The following is a 24,656-nucleotide window of genomic DNA, read 5'->3' as shown; positions in this document are numbered from 1 at the left end:
TTTTTTTAAACACAATCAAATATGTTCTTGGTCAGTTATGTAAAAAAATCAAATAAACTAATGTACTAGGATGTACTTATGTACTTTATGTATAAAAATGTTTTCAATTTATTTTGATATATATATATTGCAAACATTGGACTACTTTACAGCTCATTTTATAGCATTTTTTGATTTAACCTTTTATTATGAAATTAATTATGTTTCTTCTTTATAATGGGTGTAAAAAAACTATGTATAGATATAGCCTATATATATGTGTAGTTTTAATGTCAGAGACCCTGATTGATATCTTTGATTACCTGGCATGGCAGATGCAAAAAGCCGCTTTATCAGAGGAAAGAGAAAAAGAAAGAAAAGAGAGTAATAGGAGTTAGGACAGATCAAGGGTTAATCTGGTACAAGTACATACTCCAGGGGTGTCAAACTCAAATACACAGTGGGCCAAAATTCAAAACTGGAACAAAGTCGCGGGCTAACGTTAATATTTATTGAAATATATTTATTTCTCTAGATATCAGAATGAATCTTTTCTTATGGACTTAAACATGTTTTGCTGAAAAACTGAATATGGAACAAGCAAAGCTTAATACTAAAAAAATATATATATTAGCTGTATAATACCAGTAGGCCAGCTCTAATAGTAATTTGGTATGGCTTCGCGGACCAAATGTAATTAGGCTGCGGGCCAGAGTTTGACACCTATGAAATACTCAGTGAAGAGATCTTTAGGCTTAAAGGGGCTTCATAACAGAAAGCTAGCTTTATATTTACTCCATCAGTAAGACTTATCTGCTTGTTAACCAACTTAGCATCATCATACAGCCACAGCATACCACAGGAATACATCTCTGAGGTTCTTTCAATTTTGCATTGGCTTATAAAATAGAAATTCAATTCAATTCTATCTTCTTTTTTTTTTTATACAGCACCAAATCACAACAACAGTCACCTCAAGGCACTTTATATCGTAAGGTAGACCCTACAATAATACATACAGGGAGAAACCCAACAATCAAATGACCCCCTATGAGCAAGCACTTTGGCGACAGTGGGAAGGAAAAACTCCCTTTTAACAGGAAGAAACCTCAGGCAGAACCAGGCTCAGGGAGGGGCGGGGCCATCTGCTGGGACCAGTTGGGGTGAGAGAAAATACTGCTAGCATTAGCCATGTTGCTAACTATTGATAGGTACTTGTCAAAGCCTGAAAATAATTTGTGGTCTAACAAACTAAAGAAGAAACAGCCACAATCAAATACTGATGTCTAAATTTTGTTTCCAAAAGAAAAAGAAGAGTATAAAAGTTAAGCACACCAAGTGATGCGCCCATGTGCAGCAAGAAGGATGTAGAACGAATAGAAAATACTGAAAATACTCATGTAAACGGAGAACACAATCATGGATACAGTAGAACCCCGACTTACGAAATTAATTCGTAAGTTGAAAATTTTCGTAAGCTGAAGCACCCATCGTGCCTTTTGAGTGAACGATAGGCTATAGGCTAATTTCTAACTGCAACAACAATACGTCGTTCAAGTGGAACAGCGAAGCGCAAGTACGAAAGCCAAGGGGGTTGTCACATGATTCGGAAGGCATTCTGGGCATTGTAGGCATTCTGGGCTCAGCCAATCAGAGCCAGAGGATTTTGTTACACGGGCATTTTGCCGTAACAGGGGCAGAAATATTGCCGTTAAGTCCCTTCGTAACTTGAATTTTTCGTTAAATGGGGTTCCACTGTACTTCTTTCAAACCCCATCTTTGTAAAATAAGGACTGTAAGAACGTAATATGTACAGAAAGATTAAGGCATCGAAAGATTGAATTTTAATAATACCTATAGGTGGTAAACATAGCTGTGTGTTCTGTGTCCATCGTTACAACGTAGATTTGCCGGTGTAACCCGGGTTTAAAAGATGCATAAATAGTAAAAGATAAGTGAAGTCTGAGAATATAAATATCAAAGAGTTCATTTATTTAAATTTTCTTGTTTATTAAAAAGGTAAAAGTTCATGTAAAATTATTAAAAACATGTTTGCATTGTTTAAAATAAGTTATCTTTCTTTTCTTGTGAATTGTTTGTGAGAACTGTAATTTCCTACGGGGATAAGGTCGGTGAAGGTAACACAGGGTGGAGAAGGAAAAGGGAAAAAGAGACGAGAGCGCGAGAAGAGGTGGTGCGTGAGTTACACGGAGCATCCGGAGAAGTTAGCTTGTTTTTTATGTACTAAGAGTAAGTGTGTTTTGACTTTTCGGACAGATAAGTCACAGTGTCGGTAAGCTAGTGACATAACACGTAAAGTTTCAGCGTGAGTCTGCTGGACTGTGTGCTTTGTTTCTTGCGGCTGTGCACGCATTAAGTTAAAGTGAGGCTAACCCAGCCGTTCGCTAATAAGGACTACTGTAGGCTGCCGTTTCGCTATAGTTGTGGAACGTAACAAGCTGCAGAGGATCGTTACCGAACTGGATAACGACGGACACACCCCAGATAGTCACTCTGAGTGCCCGCGTCACTCAGAGTACCTCTGGCAACGTGGGAAGCTAAAACAGGTAGCTTGTGGAGCACGTGGAGATCACGGACCTTCCTCATCTTTGTGCTACTGCATTCAGAGCGGAGTGTTTCTGACGGAGCTGAAGACAACTTGTTACCTGGATTAAGCTGGTGGGAATTGCACGTTTCACAAGGTACTGAGTTTATTTATTTATTTTTTGCTCGTTGAGTGAAGAACTTCCGGTTGGGAGATCGTTTTGGATTTATACTGGAGCAATACAGGCCTGCAACGTAGGGTTTATCTCTGCCGGCTTTAGGTTTAGTTTGGGACTATAATTGTTTTATCACTGGTGGTTTACACTGTATGTGTGGAGATTCTGTGTACAGTGGGTAAATTGCTGTGTGTGTTTTTGGTTTGCCTGAATACTGAAATCTGCCATTTTATTATTTTCTTGTTTTCATTGTTTGGTAAATTAAAGGAGGGTTGCAATGCTCTACTTTACATGGTGTATGACATTATTTACTGCACTATAGACACTAGTGTTAATTTTCGCGTGTAGTGCTACTGTTAAGGAATAAGCTTCATTGATCCCAGAAACAAAAGAGAAGTTAATTTAAAACATCGTACGAGAGTACACTAGAAAAAGAACCCAAAGCCCATTTATTTAATGGTATTGAGTAAATGAGGGCTACATAAAATGGAGGCACCGCTGGGATGTTTTTGGGTCTCATAGAAGTATTAAAGGAGCCACACGCTAAAAAAAAATAAAATTAAAAGTTAACCTACAGTAGCTAGTTTACACTTCTTAGTATTTTTGGCGCATTATGAGTATGGCAGACCACACCGGGCTCGCTGCAGAGCTGAAGAGGTGGTGTCGGGGTGAAGGTTTGGAGGAAGCTAAAGCATTCTTGGTTCTGGTTCCAGAAGAAGTGGAAATAGCCCAGATAGAAGAAACCTTGGAGACTATTAAGTGTCTAGGACGAGTCCGGGTTAGAGGGCGCTTGTTCCACACCCCCTTGAGCTGCCTAATGGTTCTCTGCGAGTGCAAACAAAGTATACCTAAAGATAATGCACCCAAGGAAGTGCTGGACCAGCACAGTGGTGAGAGATGGCCGATAGTGACTCTTAATGAATGTGCAGCTCGTGACGATTTTGCTGTGAAGTTGAAGAGTCTCTTAGACACTGAGGGTAGGACTATGGAAGACATACAAAGCTTATTTCGCAGCTTTGCTCCTCCGCAGCGCAGCTCTGATCCTTCCATAAACTCCACTGAGTCTGTCTTGCAAGCGGTTGGTGATTTTTTGGAGAAGGCACGTAAACCACAAGCTGAAGGTGGTTATCGGCGTTTGAGGCTGTTTTCAGGGAACTTACCAGTTCCCCCTAGTGAAGACCCCTTTGACCATTGGCTTGAGCAGGCATGGCTCATGGTAGAGGAAAGTGACTGTACAGACAAGGAGAAAAGGCGCAGGCTGATGGAAAGTTTAAAGGGGCCGGCGTTGGAGATTGCCAAATCGGTCCGTGAGTCAGACCCTGAGGCGGGCCCTGTTGAATACCTGGAGGCTTTGGAAAGCGCCTTTGGCAGTGCTGAGTCTGGGGATGATCTCTATTTTGCTTTCCGCTTAATGCAGCAACAATCAAGTGAAAAACTGTCTGATTTTCTGAGGCGTCTGGAGAGGGCCCTCAGTAAAGTTGTTCAGAGAGGAGGATTTCCAGCTTCTAGCAAAGACAAAGCTCGCCTAGAACAACTCCTGAGAGGGGCTGTTGTTTCCGATCTCATGCTAATTAATCTGCGCCTGAGAGAGAGAAAGTCCAAACCCCCAACTTTCCTCCAACTCTTAAGTGAGATTCGCACAGAGGAAGAGTATGAGGCATCAAGGAGGAAACTCAATACCTCAGTCCAGCATGTGCAGACAAAACCTTTAGGGACTGACAATACAGAAATACAAAGTCTCAAAGCTGAAGTTAAAGAGCTTAAGGCCAAGTTAGCCACCTGCATGACTAAGTCCCCTGATGTCAAAGAGAAAGGCCCGTCCTCAGTGCAGTCAAGTGAGCCCAGTGACACCAAGGAACTGGCTGCTTTGAAAAAACAAGTGAAAAGACTGCAGCAGAAAGTAGCCCAAAGAGATACTGTTCCGGACTCCTCTTTAAAACTGGCTACCATGGCAGCAGTAGAGGCTAACTCAAAGACAAGGACCCCTTACCAGAACAGAACGCCTTTGGATGAGCAGTTCTGTTACCGTTGTGGGGAAAAGGGACATTTTGTCGCAAAGTGTCAAAATCCTGAAAAGCAGAGCAAAGTTATTCGAAAGCTCATCCAAACTGTCAAGACACTGAAAGAAAGTTCAAGTACTTCAACAAGTAATGCCCCTGACACTGACTGTCATGTCAAGCAGGGTCTTCTGACTTCTCCCACCCCAGCTGGAATTCCGGAGGGACTGATTGGGCCCCCAAGTATTGTGCCACTTAAAGTGAATGGACAGCCCTGTAATGCCTTATTTGACAGTGGATCACAGGTCACCATAATATTCGAGTCCTGGTACAAAGCCCATCTGCCTTCCACCCCAGTGCATCCAGTCACCGGTCTCAACATTTGGGGTTTAAGTGAGTCCAGTGTCAGTTACCCCTACCTTGGCTATGTTGTGGTAGATGTTGAGTACCCGGCTGAAGTGACTGGCACCAAACACACAGTACCTGTCCTTGCCCTGATCTGTCCAAGCCCAAAAGAAGAGCAGATTCCTGTCATTGTTGGCACTAACACCAGCCATGTCCGCAATTTGGTGCAGGAATGCAGAAAAGAGGGGCGTGACATAACCAAAAGCCTGGGCATCCAAATTCACAGGGAGTCGCTACCCACTTTCACAGACTCCATCACCCTAGGCTCTCAAGATGACCAGGTTGGCTGTGTGACTTGGCAGGGTTCAAATCCCTTGTCCTTACCCCCTGGAAAAGACTTGCAAATAACCTGCAAAGTTCATTTTCAGCAGACAGTTGGCAAAGAGATCTTGATGTTTGACTCTTCTCCCTTAGCTCCTCTGCCGGGTGATGTCCTGCTTCAACCCATGGTTGTGCCCGCCAATGCGGTACAAGTTAACAGCTTCAGGATCCTGGTGCAGAACCAGTCCGCCAGGGAAACCATTATCCCGGTTGGAACCGTCATGGGTCACCTTTATCGCACCGAAAGCGTCATCTCCATGCCAAACAAAGAACCAGAGACGACAGCATTTGACAGCAGCCAGATCGACTTTGGTGACTCTCCTGTGCCTGAAGAGTGGAAGGGCCGGCTTAGACAGAAACTAGCGGAACGCTCCCACGTCCTCTCAGTCCATGAATGGGACGTTGGCCTTGCAAAAGAGGTGGAGCACACCATCCGGCTGGCTGACACAAGACCTTTTCGGCAAAGATCACGTCGACTGGCACCTGCAGACATAGAGGATGTAAGAAAACATCTGCAAGAGTTACTCTGTGCCGGCATCATTAAAGAATCCCGTAGCCCCTATGCCTCACCAATTGTAATAGTTAGAAAGAAAAATGGCACCATACGGATGTGCATAGACTACAGGCTCCTTAACAGTCGGACCGTGCCAGACCAGTACACGACCCCCTGCATTGACGAAGCACTGGATTCTTTGTCTGGGAGCAAATGGTTCACAGTGCTGGATCTGCGTAGTGGATACTACCAGATTCCAATGGCAGAGGAAGATAAAGAGAAGACGGCGTTCATCTGTCCCCTAGGCTTTTTCCAATTTGAGAGAATGCCGCAGGGAATAACAGGAGCACCTGCGACGTTCCAGCGTCTAATGGAAAAAACAGTCGGAGACATGAACCTCCTCCAAGTCCTGGTTTACTTGGACGACCTGATTGTTTTCGGAAAGTCGCTGGAGGAACACGAAGAGCGGCTCATTAAAGTCCTAGATCGTCTTGGAGAAGCAGGACTAAAGATCTCCCTGGACAAATGCCAGTTTTGTCAGCCACAGGTGAAGTACCTCGGGCATATTGTGTCTGCCCAAGGTGTCTCTCCTGATCAGCAGAAGATTGAGGCTGTTACCACCTGGCCTCAGCCCCACGACCTAAAGACTCTGAGATCGTTCTTAGGTTTCTGCGGATACTATAGGCGATTCATTGCTAACTATGCTGCCATTGTGAGACCTCTCACTGAACTGACCAAAGGTTATGCTCCGACACAAAAGAGCAAGAAAAAGAGTCCAGACATCAACAAGTCCTACTTGAAAGAGTCAGAACCCTTTGGAGATCGGTGGGATGACGCCTGCAGCAAAGCCTTTCAGCAGATCATCCACTGCCTAACCCATGCACCGGTATTAGCCTTTGCTGATACTACCAAGCCCTATGAGCTCCACGTGGACACAAGCTTCAAAGGATTGGGGGCTGTCCTATACCAGCTACAAGAAGGGGACCTAAGGCCAGTTGCATTTGCCAGCAGGAAGTTAAGTCAGGCTGAGAAGAGGTACCCCATACATCAGCTGGAGTTCCTGTCATTAAAGTGGGCTGTGGTTGATCGCTTTCATGACTATCTGTATGGGGCGCGCTTTACAGTGCGAACAGATAATAACCCCTTGACTTATGTTCTGTCTACGGCAAAGCTCAATGTCGTGGGACACAGATGGTTAGCTGCTTTGTCCACGTATGACTTTGATGTCCATTACAGACCAGGCAAGCATAACATAGATGCAGACATCCTCTCCAGAAACTTTGACACTGATGCTGAATGGGAGACTATACCAGAGGCAGCTGTTAAATCCATCTGCAAAAGAGTACAAGTTTCAGAAAGCCCAGGGTGTCCCACCAGATGTGTCGACCAAACCGGGGCTTCCCCGGAATGCATCCCTGACATCTATGCATTTCCTCTTACAATGGAGTTACAGTCACTGGAACACGTCTCAAAAGCTGATCTCGCTAAGGCACAGAATAAGGATCCAGTCATTGGTCCAGCGGTCAAAGCTGTTCAACAGAATTTATGGACAGGTAACACACCGGAGCTGTCGCTCCTAAAAAGAGAGAAAGATAAGCTGACCCTGCTGAGTGACGGTCTGCTCTATCGCATCACCAAACGTCACTCAGGGGAGGAGGTCCATCAGCTAGTCCTGCCAAAGGTGTATCATGATGTTGTGTTGAGATCAGTACACAATGACTCAGGACACCTCGGCATAGAGAGAACTCTGGATTTACTCCGTCGAAGGTTCTACTGGCCCAGAATGTTGCAAGACACTGAGGACCATATCAAAAGTTGTGGTGAATGCATAACACGCAAGACTCCTGCCCAGAGAGCCGCACCGCTTCACCAGATCTCCAGCAGTGGACCTATGGATCTGGTGTGCATTGACTTTCTCTCAATGGAGACGGATTCCAAGGGCATGAGAAATGTTTTAGTGGTCACAGATCACTTCACGCGCTACGCCCAGGCATTCCCGACCAAGAATCAGACGTCTCAAACAGTGGCCAAAATCCTAGTGGATAAGTTTTTCGTCCACTATGGTCTTCCGGCTCGTATCCATTCAGACCAGGGGCGAGACTTTGAGAGTCGTCTGATCAAAGACTTGTTGAAGAACATGGGGATACGGAAGTCGCGCACTACTCCGTATCGTCCGCAAGGAGACCCTCAGCCAGAGCGGTTCAATCGAACGCTGCTTTCTATGTTGGGTACTCTAAGCACAGAAAAGAAACGTCAGTGGAGCCAGCATGTCCCTTATTTGGTCCATGCTTACAACAGTACAAAATGTGATGCAACTGGTTTTTCGCCATACTTCCTAATGTTTGGCCGTGAAGCCAGACTGCCAGTGGACTTGTGCTTTGGGACCACAATTGACAAAGCTGAGGAAAGTCATTCACGCTATGTGTCAAAGCTTAAAGAAGATCTCCGTCAAGCCTACAAGCTAGCATCCGAGACGGCAGACAAAGTCCATCAGAAGAACAAAAAGGGCTATGACAAGAGAGTTTGTTTCCAGTCTCTAGAGATAGGAGACAGAGTCCTACTAAAGAACTGGGGTCTCAAAGGGAAGCACAAGTTGCAAACAAGATGGAGTCCAATACCTTACCAAGTTGTTGGAAAAATGCCCAACCTTCCTGTCTACCAACTAGAGAAAGAGAATGGGAGTGGTCGTCTGAAAACAATCCACAGAGACCATATCCTTCCTATTGGCCAACATGTGAAATTGCCAATCCCTGAAGAAGGCAATAACTGTTGTGACAGACAAAAACCAAAGGGCAAGAAACCAAAGCAGGCCACAGTTGCGTCTGACCCTCAGCTGTCACAGGATTCTGATTCGTCCTCAGAAAGTGAATACTATGAGCCTCAGAGATACTACTACACTCAAGAAAGAGTGAGAGAAGCATTAAGACAGGCTCTTAGATCTCAAGCAGTGCCACAAGAGGATTGTGCAGGAGACCAGGATGACGTCAGTGATGAAACGGATTCTGATCAGCGCAGTGAAAAGGAGGAACTGCCACTGGAGGATGAAGACGTTAATCGGGACAGTGAGACTGAGCCCGACCACATGGTGGATATTCAGGAGGAGTCTGACCAAAATGAAGAAGATGATCAAGATTCTGCCCCAGAACCTGATCTGGATCCCATAACAGCCCGGTCTGCCAAAACTCAGAAACCAAATACACACCGTAATTTGTTGGGTGACACTCCTAAACTAAGGCCTAAGAGACAGATTAAACCAGTAGTTCGTTTAACCTATGATGAGCCAGGAAAAGCTAAAGATCAGCCTATCACTACATAGAGGGGTTGTTATCACTATAGGCAAAGACTAAGAGCCAGAGTATGTAAAAAGGTCATCCTACTTCCCTAATTCCCAAGTTCTTGTAGTTCCTTGGTAGTCTGTTGAGGACACCAGACATTTAGTGGGGGGAGGGTGTAACCCGGGTTTAAAAGATGCATAAATAGTAAAAGATAAGTGAAGTCTGAGAATATAAATATCAAAGAGTTCATTTATTTAAATTTTCTTGTTTATTAAAAAGGTAAAAGTTCATGTAAAATTATTAAAAACATGTTTGCATTGTTTAAAATAAGTTATCTTTCTTTTCTTGTGAATTGTTTGTGAGAACTGTAATTTCCTACGGGGATAAGGTCGGTGAAGGTAACACAGGGTGGAGAAGGAAAAGGGAAAAAGAGACGAGAGCGCGAGAAGAGGTGGTGCGTGAGTTACACGGAGCATCCGGAGAAGTTAGCTTGTTTTTTTATGTACTAAGAGTAAGTGTGTTTTGACTTTTCGGACAGATAAGTCACAGTGTCGGTAAGCTAGTGACATAACACGTAAAGTTTCAGCGTGAGTCTGCTGGACTGTGTGCTTTGTTTCTTGCGGCTGTGCACGCATTAAGTTAAAGTGAGGCTAACCCAGCCGTTCGCTAATAAGGACTACTGTAGGCTGCCGTTTCGCTATAGTTGTGGAACGTAACAAGCTGCAGAGGATCGTTACCGAACTGGATAACGACAGACACACCCCAGATAGTCACTCTGAGTGCCCGCGTCACTCAGAGTACCTCTGGCAACGTGGGAAGCTAAAACAGGTAGCTTGTGGAGCACGTGGAGATCACGGACCTTCCTCATCTTTGTGCTACTGCATTCAGAGCGGAGTGTTTCTGACGGAGCTGAAGACAACTTGTTACCTGGATTAAGCTGGTGGGAATTGCACGTTTCACAAGGTACTGAGTTTATTTATTTATTTTTTGCTCGTTGAGTGAAGAACTTCCGGTTGGGAGATCGTTTTGGATTTATACTGGAGCAATACAGGCCTGCAACGTAGGGTTTATCTCTGCCGGCTTTAAGTTTAGTTTGGGACTATAATTGTTTTATCACTGGTGGTTTACACTGTATGTGTGGAGATTCTGTGTACAGTGGGTAAATTGCTGTGTGTGTTTTTGGTTTGCCTGAATACTGAAATCTGCCATTTTATTATTTTCTTGTTTTCATTGTTTGGTAAATTAAAGGAGGGTTGCAATGCTCTACTTTACATGGTGTATGACATGATTTACTGCACTATAGACACTAGTGTTAATTTTCGCGTGTAGTGCTACTGTTAAGGAATAAGCTTCATTGATCCCAGAAACAAAAGAGAAGTTAATTTAAAACATCGTACGAGAGTACACTAGAAAAAGAACCCAAAGCCCATTTATTTAATGGTATTGAGTAAATGAGGGCTACACCACTAAAGCACAATTCATGTCAAGTTGAAGTTATCGCTTATCTGCGTCAGTTATATACATTTAAACAAAGAAGAGCTTTTTTTAAAATTTAAATTTTTACTCTTTTTTTCTTTCTTTAACGGTATCAGATTCATCTCAAGCTAAGAAGCTACTTCCTATCCCGAAGTGCACCCCCTTTGATTTATCAGCAATCACATGGTCACAAGGACTCAAGCAACTTTGATTGAATTTTAATGTAGAAACTTTGTGACTATCATCAGCTTTAAAGTTAAAGCTGTTGACGGTTCTATCTTAAATGTATTAAAAAAAACCATTAAACCCTCATCACATCCAGTTGTTACTTTTCTGACAGTACATAGTTTGAATTTCAGTGACAGCATGGCAAGATTCCATTTCAATCCATTAAACGTTTTTATAACTACAGATGAAAAGATTTGTTACGTCTCATTATGTCTTATTTGAGTGTCCATGGCTTCTTAAGACGTGACTTTAATTGCCTCCAACTCTCTCTTACTGGGATAAATAATAATATTGTTGTTTTAATTACTCCACTTAGAGGAGATAATTGTTTGGACTGCGCAGACAGGTTTGTCGTGCCAAGATAGCAATGACATCATACTGCTCAGTAGATTCACACATTTTGCATGCACAGGAGACACACAGACTCTTAGTAAAACACCCACTGTGTAGGCAGAAGGAATCAGATTAAAGAAGATGAAGTAAGATGAAATGAAACCTTAATAATGCCAGTGAGGGGATATGTGAAAGCAGTAAATAACTTAAGTACATGACAAGAATAACAGAAACTCTTCGAAAGAGTCGAGTGCCTTTTCAAACATTTAAATCAGATTTCAGATTGGCAATCAGGAAAGACTGTGAAATGTCTTAAGCAGGATTGAATTGGGCATCTGTGACTGAACAAACAAGCTACTAAACTACTAGATGTACTGAAACCTCGGGTTTTACCTTCAACATATTGTATTTATTTTCTTCCATCCTTCTCAGATCTGCTGTCAGTCATCAGCATCACTACATCTGCTTGAAAATGCAATTGCTGCAATCAAGCTACTTCTAAAATAGAACTGAAAGAAAGTAATTAAAGAGCAATGATTTTATTCACTAATGACATCTCCAGGCCAAGTCTAAGAGCGCCTTTGAAGTAATACTTCACTCTAAAGGTTTGTTTGTGTTACGAAACACTTACTGCCATGTAGAAATCTTGGATACTTGTGCTTTATTTATTAGTTTACATAGTTTCGAGTTTCTGCTACTTACACTAGCATACACTATTGTTATAACAAATATACAGGACTGCTTTCTTCCATTTGTGCAATATCTCTGAAATTCTGTCTATCCTGTCTCAGAGTGACACTGAAAAACTAGTTCATGCATTTATTACTTCTCAATCCTCATGTGAATGCAGTGTTAAAATCCTGCTTTTTCCAACTGAGGCAACTGTCAAAGGTCAAGTCTCTTCTAGCCAAACTCAACCTTGAAACATTAATACATGAGTTTATAGCTTCTCGTCTCGATTACTATCATGCACCTTTCATCGTAATCAGCTAGTGCAAAAAACATCACTGCTAATTTTTTTATCTGGCACAAGCAAGTGAGAGCACATCACTCCAATTTTAGCGTCCCTTCACTAGATTCCAATTTGTTTATGAATTCATTTTAAAATCCTTTTATTTGTCTTTAAGTCTCTTAATGGTTGTGCCCCATTAGATCAGTCCGAGCTGGAGCACCTTTACGTCCCGCCTCGTTCTCTCAGGTCAGCAGACCAGATGCTTTTGCTTATTCCAAAGACGGAACGTAAACTCAGAGGTGACAGGGTTTTTGCAGTTGTGGCTCCAAAATTGTGGAATGATTTTCCACTGCATGTGAAGCATGCTCCTTCGCTCACCGTTTTTGAAATCTCATTTAAATACACACTTTTACTCCCTGGCCTTCGACCCAGTGTGAGATGTCTATGTTACATTTATGTACTCGTTTCTTGTTTAACTTCAACAGCTCTTTTGTTTTTCTACATCTTTTACCTTCTGTCATGTGTTTGTCTTTTATATTTTGTGTTATTGTACAGCACATTGGTCAGCCCTGTTATTGTTTTAAAAGTGCCTTATAAATAAAGTGCTATGGTATGGTACTGAACTGTACCCTGAACCACTCTGTAGTTATCCTGCTATAGGCTCAGACTGCTGGGATTATGACCTGAGCACCTCTCCTCCCCTCTCCTCTATTTACTCCCCATGTGTAAATGTACCACTACTGCATGCCATCAACTTATGTGTACTTTCTCCTCTAGTTTGCACCATTTGCAGAGTTAATTGTTTTTGTGAAGTGGTGCTATAGAAATAAAAGGGATCTAACTGAACAAGTTCTGTTATATTTCAAAGCAAAATATTGTATATTTCACTCAGCTACATGATGTATGTGTTTTGCTGTGATGAGTGCATTCCTGTTAATCTTGTTTATACCCAGGAGGACAGTGTCTCACACACACACACACACACACACACACACACACACACACACACACACACACACACACACACACACACACACACACACACACAATAAACATTCTTGCCAACGGTTTCACAGTCATCTTCTAATCTGCAGGTGGTCACTACATCAAATGATACACAGCAATGTGGGAAGAGAAGACTGCAGGGAAATAAAGCTGTAATAAAAAGATGGAGTGGTAAAAAGGGGTTTGGATACTTCTTCTTCTCTTGGCTGAGTGTCAATGAATAGAAATAGCATAATTTTGATTTTCTATAAAAAAAATGCAATGAGGTTCCTTTAAGCTGGTCGCTTTAGTTACCATTTAGTTTGCAGGTTAAAATTGTTGATGTGAAACATACCATAAAGTCAGTATGATGCATTGGCATGGCTCATATTAGCCATCTGCCAAGCTAGTATCAGCTAATATCAGTATAAATCTTTTAAATGCCTCATGCATTTAAATTGAAAAACTAAAGAACAGACATGAGAAACACACTTTCAGAGATGCCGATACTGCATATTTTGCCCACAAGAGGGCACTCTGCAACATTCTTGTTAGCTAGACACGTGTTTGAAAACATAACAAACATAACAGTCAGCTGAGGTTAGCAGAATCAACCAAAGCATTAAATAACTAAACCTAAAATTTCTTATACAGTTGTTTAACTTTTATGTGTCTGAAAGAAAAAGGAGTACTGGACATTATATCAGAATATGAGATTTTTAAATAGGCAAATGTCAGGCAGTGATGTTAGAAATGCTTTATCAGTCAGGCTCTAATCAACCCTGGTTTTCATTCACAGATTTGTGATATACACACTTCACACCTGTTAGTTTATGCAGTTTCAGCCATTGTTCATTTTCAAGGAACAACCAAGAGACCTCTGTGTATTTCACTTTATATCAAACAAATTTGTCAGATGTAGCTTCTGAAAACTGACTTATGACACTTACTGTGGCTTTTTAGACATATATACTTTTTATTTAATAATTTATTTATAGCAGCATCTCATCTTGGATGTTGACTTGACCTTTTTCAGTGCAGCTACGCCGTAAATGTTGCAATTTACTTGCAGGCGTCTTATGCAATGATAAAGTTAGATTGCACACAACTTAACGTTTAGGTGGGTAAAAATGTTTCAGCCAGACATTGTCCTGCATACGTTTTAAGGTAGGTAATGACAGAATTATATACGGGCAATTTTAGACCCATCAGAGATGATTGTGCAGTGACCCAAATTTCCATTATAAATCCCTCCACATCAGTCAAGTGGACACACCTTTGGGGGGGGGGAGGTTGGGAGAAACTGTCCCCTCCCTGTGAACCCTGGTCAAATTCTCTTTGAACACAAAATACAGAGGTTTAATGAGCTGAAACAATCTGTGCCAAATAACAAGAGCTGGCTCATGCATGCTCAGCAAATGTGTTTGTCTCTCAAGTTCTAAAAAATCTTTCTCCAACTTGTCTGCTTCCCTGAATCTGACCCATCACCCCTTGTTTTCTGTGTTTGTCCTCATCACGCCTACAACTGAGCAGGGCTGCTCTGTACTTGAACTACACCCACACTCCAGTCTCCCAGCGAGTGGACAAACATGTTATTTCCCAAATCAGAAATCCATTTGCAACTTCTTGCAAACACTTCCCACACAGACAAAACGGTATTAAGAGCTCGACAAGAGCAAACTGTCCTTTTTTTTCCCAGACGCGTAACCCTGCAATCAACCCTGCGGGATAAAACTACACACGCTTTAGTTTTAGGTTCTTCAGGAGTCTCCACTCTTTTCTCTTCTCTTTGCAGCAGTTAGATTACTGAAAAACAACAGGAACACCGTGCGCTGTCTGATTGCATAGTTGCACAAAATGCAAACTTTTTTCCACTTTGTTTGATTTTTCTGTCCAGATAAAATGCAGAGGATGGAAAAGAAAAACAAAAGTCAGATTAGTGCTGGTGAGGTCACTGGGGTTTAGGTGGTGTGGCTTACATCCTTTTCGACTGGAAATCACGACACTAGTTCTTGAAAGAAGCTTTTCTCCTCGCCAGTTTCACTCACTTTCCTGGCCAGGTAAAACGTGGCCTGGCTAAATCAATTTTATTCCCGACTTTTCAGAGTCTCATCTCATGAGATGTTGTCTGGTTCCGTCAGTTTATTATCAAGTATAATCTTGTAAAAGGAATTCAAATCAAATTACATGGAAATCTGTGGCTCTGCTAGATCAAGCAGCGTTGGAGTGGCTGCTTGACATACGCAGAGATACTGTTTCACTTGCATTGCGCTGATCGATTTCTTCATGACTCACAGACTACATTGAGAGAAAAAAAGAAGAAAAGCTTAAGTTTAAGTGTTTCTTACATCTCCCCCACTGTCTTTAACACCTAGGATGTTTGGGTGCTGAGAAAGCTCCACCACAGCGTCCAGTGGCAGCTCCAGCCCCGTGTTTGCCGGCACGCTGTAGAGAACCACCGGCACCGGGCTGCTGTCCGCCAGCTGCAATAGAGAAAAAACAGAGGTGAGACCTCAAATAAAACACCTGTTGAAGGTTCCCAAACTTTCCCTGTCTTTTCTTCATTTACAGTGACTCGGATCAGGCTCAGACTATAAGAAGACAAATCCTGGTGGCCTGGCTGGCTGACATTCAACTATGTGCAACTATTAAAACTGCGATGGGCAAATAATGATCGCGAATCGTGGAAGCAACAGTGAGCAGGTACTGCAGTCAGAACTGCAGACCACCACACATAATCAATTAAACATTGTCTAGAGTGCAGTGTTGATACAGCTTCTGCCATGTTTGCATGCATGGAAAGATTCCTGAAAATGAAAACAGCTGGCTCTAATTATTCTGTGATAATCAGCACAGGTCCGATCACAAGTCTGAGGGTGAAAAACAAAGACACTTTATTCCTTGTTATCAAACTCCGGTTGGACTAGCAGCAAAATGAAAGAACACTCACACTAAAACTTCCTCCCACGTGGTGCTCATTTAATCTTCTTCTTTCATTATCTTCTAAAAACACTTTTTGTACTCGTAAATCTAACTGACGTCGAGCTCAGCAAAGCGTAGATAATATATATATATAATGCAATATTTAAACCCAAAGGGCCGTACTGCTTTGTTGTAATAAACAGACATGCTTTACTTGAGAAGTGGAGAAATATTATTCTAATAGATTTTTTTAAACACAGAAGCTCCTCATAGAGAATTCTTAGAGTAACTCTGAAATCTGCATAATTTTCAGAATTAATAAGCACACACATTTATATAGTTGTTTTGACACACATGATCACATGGAAATATAATGAATTTTTGTTTTTGTATTCATCTCTGTTGCATCTTTTACCCTCCTCTGAGAGTGCTGCGGCACCTCGCTTTGGGAAGCACTGATAGTTCATCCTTTTTTTTTTAAAACACCAAATCAAGGCCTAACCCCAAATTTGCGTGGCACTCTGTTTTCGTGTGTTTGCGCTGACCTTTGTGAAGTGATGGATCAGTGCCCGGCTGTCCATCTTCCCCTTGTAGAAGCAGGGTGTTACCACAAGCACAGCGTCGGCTCCGGCTGCTGCCATCTTCTGCGTGAGCTGGATCGTGGCTCTGGTGGCTGAACAGGAAAAGGAGGAAAGGAAACAACTTCAACACAGACTTTCACTTTTGACTAATTTAATCAAGCAGAATCGCTAGATTCATGAACCTCCTCTGTGCTCTGCAATAGTTACATTTACATTATATTACCCCACCCCTCAGTCCACAGAATAATTGTCTGGCACGAAACTGGTCCATGACACAAAAAGCTCGGGGAGCACTGGAATAACCCGTTTTGTCTTTGCTTGCAGTATTTTATAGAAGCTTGACTGGGACAGTTCACGTAGTAAATGTGCCTGCAGAGTGTAACTGTAACATCTGATGTAAACACTGATTAGCCACAGCTGACAAACCACCTGCCAAATATCGTTTAGTTTACCCCTCTTGGCACCAAACCAGTGAAGGTATGAACGTGAGATCTCTGAGGATGTCCTGAGGCACTTGGATCCTGCGCATGCTTTGGGTCCTGTGGGTTGCAGGGTTCCTTGAGTCACTCCTGAGCAAACTGTCCCAGCCCATCGTACAGTAACCCCAGCTTTAATGTTGTTATGTTTGTATGTTACATTGTTTAATGTTGTGGCTGATCATATGTGAAGTAAGTGATGGAAAAAAGAAACCAGGAAGTTTTTACACAAGGAACGTAGGAAGGCTATGGAAGTAGAAGTTAATGCAGACTCTCGTCTCTCTGAGTGTTTATTATACGTTACAGAATGAACAGCCTATCAAACTCTTACAGACTCCATTTGACTCCAATTATCAGTCCATCAAGACCGGTGACACTGCTGCCTCTATAATAAGCTTCGAATCGCAGTCATTAAAATCCAGAATGGAAAACATAATGAGTCAATTTAAACTTTTAGCACTCGTCGTACAAAACTCTGTATTATTCACAAAATATTTCACTTGTACCGTTTCTTCTCCCTGAACGTGCGCAGATCAGAATGAAATTACACTCGATTAACAAAAAAAAATTTCTACATGTTTTTTTTATCATTTTGTGCCTTTCACAAAGAGCGTTTTCTGCAAAAATAATTAACTCTATTCACTTAGAAGAGGTCAGAGTTTAACTAGTTTAACAATTTTTTTAATGTTTTCCATTATAAATGCTACAATTTTCCATTTCAGTGGTCGCGATGCATTTGAGGGGCTTTGTTCACTGTATAAGCAAAGTTTGGAGAAGATAACCACACAGTGCGATCATTCTCTGTAATGAGCTTCAGTTCAGTGTCACTAATTGTTTTCTAAAAATGAAACTTCTTTTAACTGAATTGTGAATTATTTTAACAAAACATGAAGCTGGCTAATTATTGTGTTTACTTAATATTGTTTATCACTGAACCCTCCACTGTAAAGTTAAAGCCTGAGCTCAAAGAAGCTGAGAGACTTACATTCACAGCCTGATCCGGCTATCAGCAGCCTTCCCGCCGGCAGTGATTGTTTGACCGTCCTCACCACCTCCACCCGCTCCTCCACCGTCAGATAAGGATACTCACCATTGGAGCCCTGAACCACCAGGCCTGTAACAAGAAAACACATGATTTTTTATACTTGAGGTGTTTTTTGGGGGAAGGGGTTAGCTCTGTAAAGAAGCTTATATGATCTCAAAATGTATCAGCCATTTCTAGATGACCCACAGCTCCCTAAAAAACCCTAAAAATGTCAGACTTTTAACTGTGTTTGTCAGACTTTACACCCTTCTCATTTACAAAGACATTTGAAATCCTGCATACTTCAACAAAGTAAAAAAATAAACTGTTGTTAATATTCCTTTAAATAACAGAAAAGTTCCTCTTTTCTCCTAAGTTCACTAATCCACACAGAACTGTGTCTATAAAACAGTTTCAGAATTATGTTCCCTGATGTAAAACTGGGACAATTTTGAGTACCTCGTCATCACCAAACATATTATTATAAAAACACTTCGGGAATGTTGAGAAATGTCTAGGACAACACTGAAAATGAATACTCGACCCCGTGATCTCTGGGGCCTCATTAAAAACATTCTGTCATGGAAGTCACTGCACGGGCCCAGGAACACTTCCAGAAATCACGCGTGCACAGTTTGCTGTTCCATCCACAAATGGAGATTAAAGCTCAATCATGCAAAGAAGAACCCACATGTGAGCATGATCCAGAAACACAGCCGTATTCTCTCTGAGTCAGAGCTAATTTAAAAAGGACTGAGGCAAGGTTAAAACAACAAAGTATTCGGTGGTCACACGAATCAAAATTCTTTTTGGAAAACACGGATGCCACATCCTCTGCACTAAAGAAGAGCGGGACCATGAGGCTTATTATCTGTGCTCAGTTCAAAAGCCTGAATCTCTGAAGGTTTGGGAATGCATCAGCGCTTATGGAATTCACAGCTTGCACTTCTGAAAAGACGCCATCCCTGCTGAAAGGCATGTACAGGTTTTAGAGCAACACATGCTCCCATCCACATGAAGAAGGCCTTGCATATTTCAGCAATACAATGCTAAACAGCATACTGCAGCACCACAGCACGGCTGGGTGCTGACGTGCCCTGCCTGCAGTCCACACTTTCCACCGATTGAAAACATTTGGCATGAAATGAAAAATATGACAAAGAAGACCCCAGATTGTGGTTCTGCCAGAATCTTCTATCAGCCAAGAATGTGACAACATTCACCTGCAAAATTTGAGCAGCTGCTCTCCTCAGCTGGCCGACATCTACAGACGGTAGTTAAAAGCAGAGTGGATGCTACGCAGCGGTAAACAGGGCCACGTGCCCACTTTTTTTTAGATGTGTTGCAGCCATCAAATTCAAGATGAGTTCATATTTTTCTTAAACTGGTATATTTTCTCAGTTTAAACACTTTGTTTTCTGTGTTGTATGTGAATAAAATATACGTTTATTTATTTTATTAAGAAAATCATCCAGCTATTATTTACATTTTACAAACTAATCCAACTTTTTTCTGGAATTGGGGTTGTATCCTCTCTTTCCTCTGTGCCAACATTAGAGCGAGCAGCCTCTTGTCTTATTGCCCAAGTAATAACTGACATGTAGGGCAGATAGAGAAGCTCTCGGCTTCTGTCTGTCAGACATAATATCAGTATTATATTATATATTATATTATATAAAAAACATAATATCAGTATTATATTATATATTATATATTATAATATATAATATTATATAAAAAACATAATATCAGTATTATATTATATATTATATATTATAATATATAATATGATATAAAAAACATAATATCAGTATTATATTATATATTATATAATATTATATAAAAAACATAATATCAGTATTATATAATATATTATATTATATTATATTATATAAAAACATAATATCAGTATTATATATATAATATTATATAAAAAAACATAATATCAGTATTATGTGTAGGTTTGCTATTTGCCAATTTCATTATAATTAATTATCATTTAATTATTGATAAAATAAATGTTCTGGTCAATGAAGAATAATCATGTAGAACGATCATTTAGTGAACAACAGTAACATGTTGTGGAAGCAGAAGTGCAAATATTTCCTGCTGTGGACGGAAAGTAAAACTCAGGAGCAGGTAACGAGCACCAGGGGGCGACAAATCCAAATCAGGCCCTTTACGTTTTTGCCTCAGTGCTGAACTTTGTCCTGTGTGTCTCGTCCCTAAGCAAATACAGACATTATCCATGGATATCAGACTGCAGCGCATGCAGCAGTGCAAACAGTATGCAGCTGGTGTTTTACGCTCCAAGCTCAACTATGGCTTCATAATGTTCTGAGCTGTGTAAATAAAATCGACCCTATGCGCATCAATGACCTCTTTGTTATTCACACAACTGTTTTTGATAACTTTGACTTTTGCGTGCCTCGGGCCTGACCTTTAAATGGGATCTTGGCGTATTTCTGCAGGTTTTCCTCCAGTTTCTGATAGTCTACATCCTCCTTGGCGGTGAACGGGGTGGCAATAGGCGGATAAATCCCGCTGAGGTCCAGCCTGGCAGCTGTTGTGTGGCTCTGGGTTCGTTTCCATGCTCTGTGGTGAGCTACCCTGCACAGGTAGTTCAGACTTCTCCAAGCCCGGACGCACTGCATTTGTAATTCGGACACAGAGTGACTGGGGTGCTCGCTGGCGGTGTGCTGGGACTCTGTGCAGCTGCTGCAACCGAGAACAGTTAATCACTAACCTGCTTCTTCAAATATTGACCACAAATAAGTAATTTCTAAATCCCCAATCTCAACCCTAAACACCTCTATCTCACAACAGTGGGACACCTAAATTGCGTAAAACGGTTTTATGATAATTTTACAACAACGTCCACATGACTGAAACCATTAACTACTTTAGAATCAGTTTTAAAAGAACGGTAACACGATTTACATGGACTCTCGCGGAAGTTCAATACACAGCCACTGATCCACAGCTCAGCCCAGGATCAATAAGGGATCATCAACCACAAGCAAGTTTTGAAATAAACGCAAAAGGGTAATTACGACCGATCATGTTGTGGCCAAGAAAATAAATAAACAAATAAATTAAAGTAAATTAAAAAAAGAAAAGAAAACAATAATAGTCTTTTAAACTTTTATTTCAATATTTCTTGTGGAAGGCTGACAGTTGTGGCCTGTGTAATCCCTTTAGTATGATGCATAAGAGGGGAAACATAAACATGCTTACAGAAAGATGCTTATTTGATACTTTTACCGAAACTGGGATTTAGATGTTTTTGTCAAACATTAACTGGTTAAAACTGACAATCGTTTAACCCTTGTGTGGTGTTCGTATTTTTGTTACTCAGCCAGTGTTCATGGGTCTGGTGGACCCGCTAGAGTTTTGGCTTTCCAAATTAACACTATCAAACAATTTTATGTTAAATTACTCAACAGATGTTTACTTCATCCCAATTACAAGCCATATGAACAGCAAACATGATTAATTTTTTTCCCTTTACCTTTGTTAGATCACATTTATGAATGAATGTGCTTCTCGTTTTTTTTTTTTATAAAATGTTATAAAAAAAAATAAATCAGTTATAATCAAGTGGAGTGAGTGGAAAGACACAACACATTTACACGTGAAGCAATATGTTTCACAACTAAATGGGATCAGCTGCTCATCAATGGTGACATTAGGCCCAGGGTTGTAAAACAGGGAGAGGTGGTGCACCCACTTATCCCACACTGTCCTGATGGCAGCTAGCTCGTCTCTCTGCCGTCGAGCTGGTCTGTCGTCTCGGTTATCAAAAAGGAATAATCCTGGAAATTTTGTGGAAGTTTTCCAGAGACATTGATGCACGGAAAGTTTCTTGCCGGTTTCTGCATCCCACAGGGATTCTGTGGATTCCCCTTCGGACCTGAAAACTCCTGCAAGGATAAGAACCCCAAAGTAGGCCTTTGGGGTTCTTAGATGAATTTGGTCCATCTCCTTCCACCTCTCTCCAAAAACACACCTTCCTTCTAGATTACTGCAATGCAGAAAAAATTTCTGGATGGAATCTGGGATGAAAAGCTCAAATGAAGACTTGATGTCCTGCACATGAGTAACTGTCAGCCGTGTTGGCCCTGGCTGATCACAGTAACAGCTCTGCAGGGTGGCTCATTTCTTGGGCAAGAAGACCATTCAATGTCACCAGTTACTGACATCCATATTTCTTCACTTGCTGTCTGGTGGGCTTGTTCTGGTCCTGGAGCTGGCTGCAGATGGGGTACTCGTCTTCGTTTTGTTACTAAATGGTGCTCAACATCCTCTTCTTCAAAGTCACGGTCAGACTCTGAATTTTCAGAAATGTGAAATATTCTGAAACCTCTTTGTCAACATCATCATCCGAAGCCCCTCTCTCTTCCAAAATCAATTGCATGGCCCTCGCAGCAGATAATCTTTTGCCATCTTGATCAGTTGTGATAAAGAACCACACTGGCAAAGTCTTATTTATAGTATTATGCCCCTAATTTGCAGGTGGGACAGGGTATGAGAAAATAAAATTTGGATCCCTCAAGAAAGAGGGTAAAATGTGCGGGAATGTAAGAGCAGACGTGTCGATAGTTGAATTTTCAACAATGTTGCAACTTTGTGCGGAGCAGGAGGGGAAGAAAACACTATCAGCAGCACCAGAAAGGAGGAAGACAGAGTGTGGGAACACAGGACCTACACTTTCAACACTTTTATTAGACCTGGGTCCAGTGGACCCGAACACCTTGTATGTAATGTAAATGCGTGGGGGGAGGTACAGTATGAGGTCATTGAAAATTAGTTCGGATTTATGTTCTTCACCGAAAATAAGCCAAAGCCAATGAATTTCAGGTTGAAAAAATAATTCATTGTTTAATTTTTCTCTTGAGAAAAACTGAAAACGGGTCTCACGGACCCGAACACCATACAAGGGTTAATAACCATAAATGAACAAAAAAAAAGCACAATAGACTCAAATCCAGTTTCTCCTCTCTCCAAAATCACTGCTTGATGTATTAATTAAGCAATCATAAAAATAAGCACATCTCAACAGAGGTCATTATAGTTCACTAAAACTAAATTCAAAACTAAAACTGGAAGTGGAAAAAAACACGTTAGTTAATTACAATAAAAAAAATCATTTAAAAAACTCCTAAAAACAATTGAAAGGAAAACTAACTAAAATAAAATCAAAATACAGTTATATTTGGTTTATTTTAATTAGAACTTGCCTCAATACGCTTTGGTGGACGTGCTTATTGAGTTTCTACGAGACTCTGTGAGTCAGCTGCCTTCAGAAAGTTATTTGTTTTTATTGTAATACCTGTACTGATTTTCACAATTATTGCCACCGATGTATGTAATAAAAAAAAACGAACTAAAATGAAAATGAAACACGTGAAAACATAAAGGAAAATCCACTCTGGAAACTAACTGAAACTAAACAGAATTAAAAACAAAAAGTCGAAATGAAATAATAAAGAGAAGCGGAAAATACAAAACTGTAATAAGACTGATCCTGACATTCGCTCTTCTATTGTTGAACATTTCCAGTCAGCAAACGTCACACAACAGACAAATAAAAAGTAACAAGAGGAACCATTGGGGCATTTTTATGGACTGTATATTAATCGCTATAGCAAAGCTTATATGAGATGCCACTCAAAGTGATCTGATTCAGCTTTGAGCGACGCAGATCCGACACGTTACTGTCTGTGCTGGTGGATGTGACGAATACCCCCAGATTCTGATAGCCTTTACACTTCTGCCACCTTGTGGAAAAAACAACTTATTACGTTCAATTTACAAAATTGACCAAATCATAACATTCTCTGCGGTTCTTTCCATTAATTACCTTTGATTTATACCAGATGGTATAAACATGCTGTCTAGATGCTCCCAGTTAACTGAAACTACAGAGTGAATCTTGGAGTGGACAAAAAAGACCCCCTTTAAAATGAAAAAGAAAAAAAAATGAAGCCAAAATGCAGACACAGTGTGAGAAAATCTGTGTCTGCCCTTACTGCTTCCATGGAAAGAAGGACAATAAGTATCAGCCAGGTGCAGAAGGTTCATTCAGCTATGTGTTAACATGATGTCTGGGAGGAAAGACATTAGCAATGATTAGACAACCAGTTGTTGCCGCCATTCAATCTCAGAAGGTCATCCAACCAATTTGAAGTCCATCATTCTAGTGAGAGAGGTTATTCAAACACTAAAAACAGGATGGGATGTGCCTGAAAACTGGCCCCAGTGTCAGACCATGCAGTGGTCAGAGAAATTACAACAACAACAAAATAGCTGCATTATTTACTCTGTATTTCTCAGTTATCATGTTTAATATTAAAGTTCATGACATTACAGGTAAAGAGACTGAATTAGTTTGGCTTGTTTGAAAGAGAGGTCTCGTCTCTCTAAATAGAAAATCACTCAGTTTAGGTTTGAACAAACCACTAGACTAGTGGAACAATGTCCTTTCGGA

The 24,656-nt window shown here is 41.1% G+C and overlaps 2 protein-coding genes across 3 annotated transcripts in view; one reads left to right on the top strand and one right to left on the bottom strand.

Moving 5' to 3' along the window:
* hoga1 (4-hydroxy-2-oxoglutarate aldolase 1) overlaps positions 1–24,656 on the bottom strand; it is a 61,206-nt gene that overhangs the window by 34,270 nt on the left and 2,280 nt on the right. The window contains exons 1-5 of one of the 2 annotated variants that reach the window (XM_004571789.2): positions 21,107–21,198; positions 20,607–20,884; positions 18,128–18,256; positions 16,631–16,758; positions 15,512–15,646 (exon numbers count right to left, since the gene is read on the bottom strand). In XM_004571789.2, coding sequence (XP_004571846.1) covers positions 15,512–15,646; positions 16,631–16,758; positions 18,128–18,256; positions 20,607–20,820 — 606 coding nt within the window. In that variant the 5' untranslated portion in view covers positions 20,821–20,884; positions 21,107–21,198. Of the gene's footprint in view, positions 1–15,511; positions 15,647–16,630; positions 16,759–18,127; positions 18,257–20,606; positions 20,885–21,106; positions 21,199–24,656 lie in introns of those variants that run through there. The other variant, XM_076884598.1, reaches the window with a different exon arrangement.
* LOC143419026 (uncharacterized) lies at positions 3,289–9,231 on the top strand. The gene has a single exon (XM_076885073.1). The coding sequence runs from the start codon at positions 3,313–3,315 to the stop codon at positions 9,229–9,231; it is 5,919 nt and encodes a 1,972-aa protein (XP_076741188.1). The 5' UTR covers positions 3,289–3,312.

This window comes from Maylandia zebra, linkage group LG6, assembly GCF_041146795.1.
Source record: "Maylandia zebra isolate NMK-2024a linkage group LG6, Mzebra_GT3a, whole genome shotgun sequence".
Classification (NCBI taxonomy): Eukaryota; Metazoa; Chordata; class Actinopteri; order Cichliformes; family Cichlidae; genus Maylandia; species Maylandia zebra.
Note: the sequence above shows the minus strand (reverse complement) of the source record. Positions and strands in the feature narration are given on the sequence as shown.

What these genes read in the sequence shown, in the direction of transcription:
- LOC143419026 (XM_076885073.1), top strand. Translation starts at nt 3,313, where the DNA reads ATGAGTATGGCAGACCACACCGGGCTCGCTGCAGAGCTGAAGAGGTGG.